This window comes from Betta splendens, chromosome 15 (genome assembly GCF_900634795.4).
Source record: "Betta splendens chromosome 15, fBetSpl5.4, whole genome shotgun sequence".
Classification (NCBI taxonomy): domain Eukaryota; kingdom Metazoa; phylum Chordata; class Actinopteri; order Anabantiformes; family Osphronemidae; genus Betta; species Betta splendens.
In genome coordinates, this window is record NC_040895.2 from 10,942,919 (window position 1) to 10,949,088 (window position 6,170).

General features: G+C 52.5%; 1 protein-coding gene across 1 annotated transcript; it reads right to left on the bottom strand.

The window, feature by feature from the left end:
- Positions 1-826: 826 nt before the first annotated feature.
- LOC114841827 (BLOC-2 complex member HPS6) lies at positions 827-5,651 on the bottom strand. Its single transcript, XM_029126988.3, has one exon. It carries the CDS (start codon positions 5,204-5,206, stop codon positions 2,447-2,449), a length of 2,760 nt encoding a protein of 919 aa, XP_028982821.1. The 5' UTR covers positions 5,207-5,651; the 3' UTR covers positions 827-2,446.
- Between the last annotated feature and the right edge of the window lie 519 nt (positions 5,652-6,170).

Sequence of the window (6,170 nt, forward strand, 5' to 3'; positions counted from 1 at the left end):
CCCCTTTGGTCATTGTCAGTGTTTAGGCCATCTGTAATTAGAACAAGCAAATCGATGGTAATTCGACACCCGAATGATGCAAAACATCGTCATTCAAGGAGCCGAACACAGAAACTGGATCTGGAACGAAAGTGATGCAAAGTGAAGGAGAAGGAGCTGAGGGATAATAATAGACTGGCCACCTAATGTTGGGTATCAGGTTTTCAGCGTTTCTGCAGTTGTCTGCCATTTTTAATGCGCTTTGCACAGACTCGGTTTCTCGCTGTGATTATACCCTCACGCGGCCGTGTGGAACCTGACTGTGTGCTGCGAGAACCCTGCCTCTGTGTGAGCACGGGCTCTGCTGATTCAGAGGTTAGTTAATGACTACGCATTCCTCTCACAGGCCACGGCCATGGCAACATCGGTGCATTTACACACGCAAATCCTTCCAGCAGGTCACATCCAGGCACTGGATCACATGAACTGTGTGTATGGGAACCTAAACACTGTAACATCAACAGTCTGGTTTTCTACTGCCCAAATGTGAAATCAAATATTAGTCCTGACATCTTTAATTATTCCAGGTTGAATGGTTTGGTTACACCTATTGTGCAGTGGTGTGAGTAGCACACGCAGAGCTAACAAACCAGATCTGCAGCAATGTGGAGGAACAGGCACTCGGTAGCCATGGAGACGGCAAATAGCAGGTCTATTAAAAGCAGTTGGCTGAAATATGATTCTTAATAGCTGAAGCAGGAACAACAGATTAAAGCTTACAAATGCCAACCAGGTACAAAAAAAACCCTAGACCAACGAATGCAGAACAATAACACAGGACAGCAAATGGAGGCTTTAACGTTCAGTTTAATACGGCATCTGTTCATCAATACCTGCATGCATGCTTTTTGTTCCCATGGTGGTCTTGTTACCACATACCAGGAGTAAGGTTTACTCCACTTTAATATGTACAACGTGAACGTCAGCCATGGGTTAGGCGGCCGTCTGGGGAAGTCAGGGAAATCCCGGAAACTCTCAGATGCACTGTGAAACTCATGGCACTAAACTGAACCGTCAGTTACCGCGCTGCTTTCAGGGAACACAGCTTGAAATGACTTGACTGTACAAAGCAATCAGAACAGAACAAAGTGGGGTTCGTACTAAAAGTAAAATGATATAAAACTGCCTTTAGAAGCTGATTAAAATGAGCTTTTAATCGTTAAAAGCTCATTTAAACGTTTTACAACCATGAAGAGTCACGGCAGAAATGTGGCACTACCCTGTAAATGAAGAGCAGAACTGCGAACGGCCCTTCTGCAGGATTCTGGAGCCTGATTGTCTGTTGGCGCCCAAGACACTCAGGCATCGATTGATCTTAGTAGTCTCATTACAACATAAATAACATTGTGCTTGCTGGGCTCCACGTTTATGCACAAATACCTCGACTAAAATAACCGATAGAGATTGTTAGAGCGCATTAACAAAAGGCATTCATGATATCAGGCACTTAAATAGAACATTCATTTCAACAGATGCAGACAATACTGCCTCAGGTCATGTAAAAGCACAGGTTTGAGGAGAAAAGCTAGTGTAATACAGCAGGGTTCAACATCTCTAATCGCATTACGCTCACTGGAAACATGAAGGAAGATGTGCAGGAGCGTATGTGAGTCGCCACATGCCCAACCCGCACCGGAATCCTAACTGAATTACCTCTCAAATTGAATATAAAGTTGAACTGTGAGCCACTTTTACTTGCTATTCCGCTTGGAATGTGCTGTGAGCTGGGCTGAAAGGAGACGTGGACAGGGAGGACGACGCGGGGTCGACCAAACGGCTCTGGAGCAACAGCCTCTGTCGACCTGGTAAATGTTTAAGCACTTGTAATAGGTTCTGTACAGAACTAGGCAAGAAGGAAACCTTGGACCCACCTAAATAACAGCACATTAGTCAATGAATAAACACATCAGGCAAAAAGCAGCTCTACTTTGCTACAAGTACATTTTCGCTACTTTAACGGCTAAGAAAGCAACAATATTTTACACAAGGAAAGTCTGAGTTAGTGGCTTTGTTCTGGCTGAGCCTTTACAGGCTAAAACATTGTTCATTAATATATTATTACTTATTGGCGATATAGTGATGAAGGCTAAGCTTATTGAGACTATGCAACGATTTGCTTTCTCATACATGTGCAGTTAAGGCCTATGAGATAAATAACACTTTGGATACTGTTTGTACACATTCATTAAAATTATTTACACAGGTAAGATTCCATAGCTTCTATTATTAATAACTAATCAGTTTAAAACACTCTATAATTGCATTATACTGATGATACCTGTAACATATAACACCCTGCTTCTGTTTAGATCAGATTACCAACATACAAACACACGCTGTGCTTTAGATTTTGGTCACATGTGTGACACGTTTTGTTCTGCATTTGGCTTGTCTATTTTGATGTGAGTCAGACCGGGTTAGCAGGAAGTGCCACCCTGGCCCTCTGCACGCTGGCGCGCGTGGGCTGCTCGGGTGCTCCGGCGGTGGCGGCGTGGCCGCCCAGAGCCGAACCTGAGCCCGGGTCTGCGCCGGCCTCCTGTTTGCCCGCAGGCTGACGGGGAGGAGCAGGGGGGGGGAACAGCGGGGACTGGAGGATGTCCACGTACCGCTGGCTGGGCTTGGTCTCCCGCTGCAGGACCCTTCTGAGCAGGGGCTTCAACAGCCCGATGGTCAACTGGCTGCTGTGGGGGTCTGCGAAGGGAGCGGGGGACGATGAGGAAACTGAGGAAGACGATGGGGAAGGAGGAAGGGTGTCGGGAGAGGGCAGGTTTTTCAGCACCAAGTTTAGAATGGTGGTAACAGTGAGATCCTCGGGGCACAGTGCCCACAGCAGGTCGAGGTAGGGGTCCAGGTCTCGGTGCTGGGCCACCTCACACAGCAGAGTAGTGAATATCTCCTTATTGAGCAGCGGACTCTGTTGGCAGAACTCCTGGGCCACCTGCGTGACCCGCTTCCACTCCCGCTTGGCCATGAGGATCCTGAGCGCCTGCAGGATGCCGTTCGGCCGCCAGCTGACCAGCAGCAGCTCCACCTCCAGGTCCAGGGCCTGGTCCCCGTCCGGGCCCAGGCTGGACAGGACCGACAGCGCCCGCTTGTACAGCGGGACGTGGCTCTCCCGGCCCTCCCCGGCTCGGCCCCCGGAGAAGCTCCACGACGACGCCGCCAGGCTCAGGCCCAGGCCGGCCGAGCAGTGCTGCTGGGCGAGCTCGAGGAACCTGGGCAGCCAACTGGGCTGGAAGCGGAGGATGGAGTGGCAGAGGAGCTCGAACACCGGCAGGGCGGAGGGGGGGGTGGGGACGGGGGACTTGGCTCGGCGGTTGGCGGCGTAATCACCTTTCAGGCTGGGACTGCGCTTTGGCCCGCCGTTGGCGAGGGGGGCTGGGGCGCAGGAGGCCGAGCCGGCGCTCAGGACGGTTTTCCACGCGTCTTGGGAGGCCCGGCTCGTCAGAGAGCCGTCGCCGTTGTAGTGTAGCTGGAGGGCAGCCTGCACAGCTCTCCAGGCTGGGCAGGGGAAGACGCTGAAGATGGAGTTGAGGTAGAGCAGGGACTCTTTGTCCAGCTCGGAGGTCGACAGCAGCCGGGTCACTTCCTTTTCAATCAGACTCTCGCACGCTGCTTCCACCTCCTTAGCGCTGCCCCTGACTAAAGTCCCCTTCACCTCCTCCAGCGACACCAGAGCCTTCAGCTCCGTCTCCAGAGAGCCCATCAGCTTGTCTTTCTCCGCTATAAGTCCACCTCCTCCGTTCTGCGACGGCTCGGCTCCCTTCGGTCTCGACCGCGCGCCGAAGTGGTTCCTGATGATCGTCGCTAATGAGATGGGAGCCTGGAACCGGCCCTCTTTCTTCAGCGCGTCCACCGTGAGCTTGGTGCTGCTCAGGCTCCGCTGCTGGTAGTACTTACAGGCCTCCTCAAAGACCGCTTCCACAAGCAGGGCTCCAGGAGGCACGCTCTCCGCCGAACTGCAGCCGGTGAAGTCCAGGTTAGAGTTCAAGCGTCCAGAGTCCGTCCCCTCGTTCACTATCACGAAAAGTCCTGCTTCTGAGAGCAGGTGCGGCGTCCATCTCTCAGCTCGGCTCGTGTATAACAGCCCCTCTCCCCTCAGGATGACCCGCTCCAGCTCCCTGCCGCAGTTCGCGTCGATCAGGTGCAGGTTTTGCCCGATCAGCATTGCCGCGACGCTCTGGTACATGCAGATGCTCACTTTAGTATGGCGTTGTATCAGATGATTGTCTGCCAGCCTGTAAAGCTGCCGCAGCGCTCCGTCCTGGTGCAGGAGACACAGGCAGCCGGTGCTGAGCAGCAGCAGCAGGCCTCCGCAGCCTGTGGGAGCGCAGTCGTGGATCTCAGGCGCTTCAACAGCTGATAAATATCCTAGACAGTCGGTCACCAGCCTCTTGAAATCAGACTCTTTAGCTGAAGTCTCTTTCAGCGGGGTGTTTCTACATGCAGTGTTTATCCTGAAGAAGCCTTGATAAGGTGACCACGAGAGGAAAAAACTGGAGATGCTCGAAGGTGGTTTCACTTTTAAATCAGGAAGAAGGTAGACGTATTCCCCTGAGCTGATCGCGGCGAATTTGGGGTTATTGTGGAGGGCTATTTTGACTCCACCCAAAACGACAGCCCCCTCCTCGACCTCAAAGTCCCGTCTGCACACGCAGTACCGCAGCTTATTCCTCGTGGAGCCGGCGGCCGGGGAGCTTTCCGACGGCGGCCGCTCCTCGCACCACACGATGAGGTTGGAACACACACACACGGACGCCACTCTGGCCCTCGGGCCGTTGCACAGCTCCGACGTCTGCAGGAGACTCCAGCCGGGTCTCGGCTCCTGAAACCTCCAGAACTCGGCTTTGCCGTTCTCGAACACCACCGCCACAACCGCGGCGTCCCTGCGGCTGCTGTTGTTGTGGTCCAAGTACAGCACGTCCACAACGGGCACGCTTCGCGTCAGCCGCAGATCCAGCTTCTTCTGGCTCTGGAGCAGCTGTGGCCGCTCGTACTTGTCAAAAGTCACGAGGCCGCCGTCGGGCTCGTCCAGGATGACATGGATGTGGCGTCCGTCTGGGCTCAGCCGCACGTTGGACAGGCTTTCCGCGAGTAGTTCACTTAGTCTGTTATTGCCAGTGTAGTCCCCGAAATCTGACAGTTGCTCCAACACCAGCCGCGCCATAACTGCTAGCTGCAGCCTGAACGGCGGGCCGCGGTGTGTAATTAAGTGGCCACAGGGTATTAACTAGCCTGCTAGCTTACGCGGCTCGAGTCGGCTGCGATGATGCTAACCGAGCGGCATCCCGTTACGTCCGCCGAGGGGCTGCATCCCGCTGGAAGCGCCGGCGCGGAGGGATACGTCCACTGACAACCGTCGACCTCCACACGCCCATGTCGGCAAATCACAGCGGAGCCGAAAAAAAGGGCCAAAAGGGACCGCCGATGAAGACTTTAAAGCCCAAGCGAGAGAGGCGCTGCAGTCATTCCGATGCTAGGCTAGCACTGCCCCGCTATCACGGGATTTGTATTTCCGGATAGCGAGTTTGTTTCGCATTAGAGGAGGAGGAGCTAAGCGATGACGCGAGGACCGCAAAGATTTTAGCGAGGCAGCGAGAAGAGCAACTGCAGCCGCGTGGCGGGCTTCAGTCAGCCGTTCACTTAGCAGGTAGCAACGGAAGAGAGTTAAGCATCTTAACATCTTTAAAGTTAAAAAACGAGTCTGTCCGAGCGTCTGTCTGTCATAATTATAATTATGGAAATATGCTAATGCTATTTGGCTGAAAAAGTTGTAAACAACGTGGAGATGAAGAGGAACTGTGTCGGTTCCTTCATCTGTATTAACCGTTGACATTAAATTACTAATGCTCCGTTGTGTGAGTTTGACCAGAGCTTCCTCATTTGTGGAGCCTTTTTGTTTTTCTACATCCTCTTATACCTGCACAGACGCTCAATTTAGAAATGCTGTTCGCCCGAGATCTGATCTCATGCCGTCTGTTAAAAGTAAAAGCTTTACTGAGGATGACGAGGCAGGTTTGCTTGTGTTTGGAAAGGGAATAAATGGACAGACGAGCTTGTGATCCCGTTAACTTGATCAAATTACACGTCCAGATCCGCTGTATCATTTACGCTGCAGCATAATTATTTGT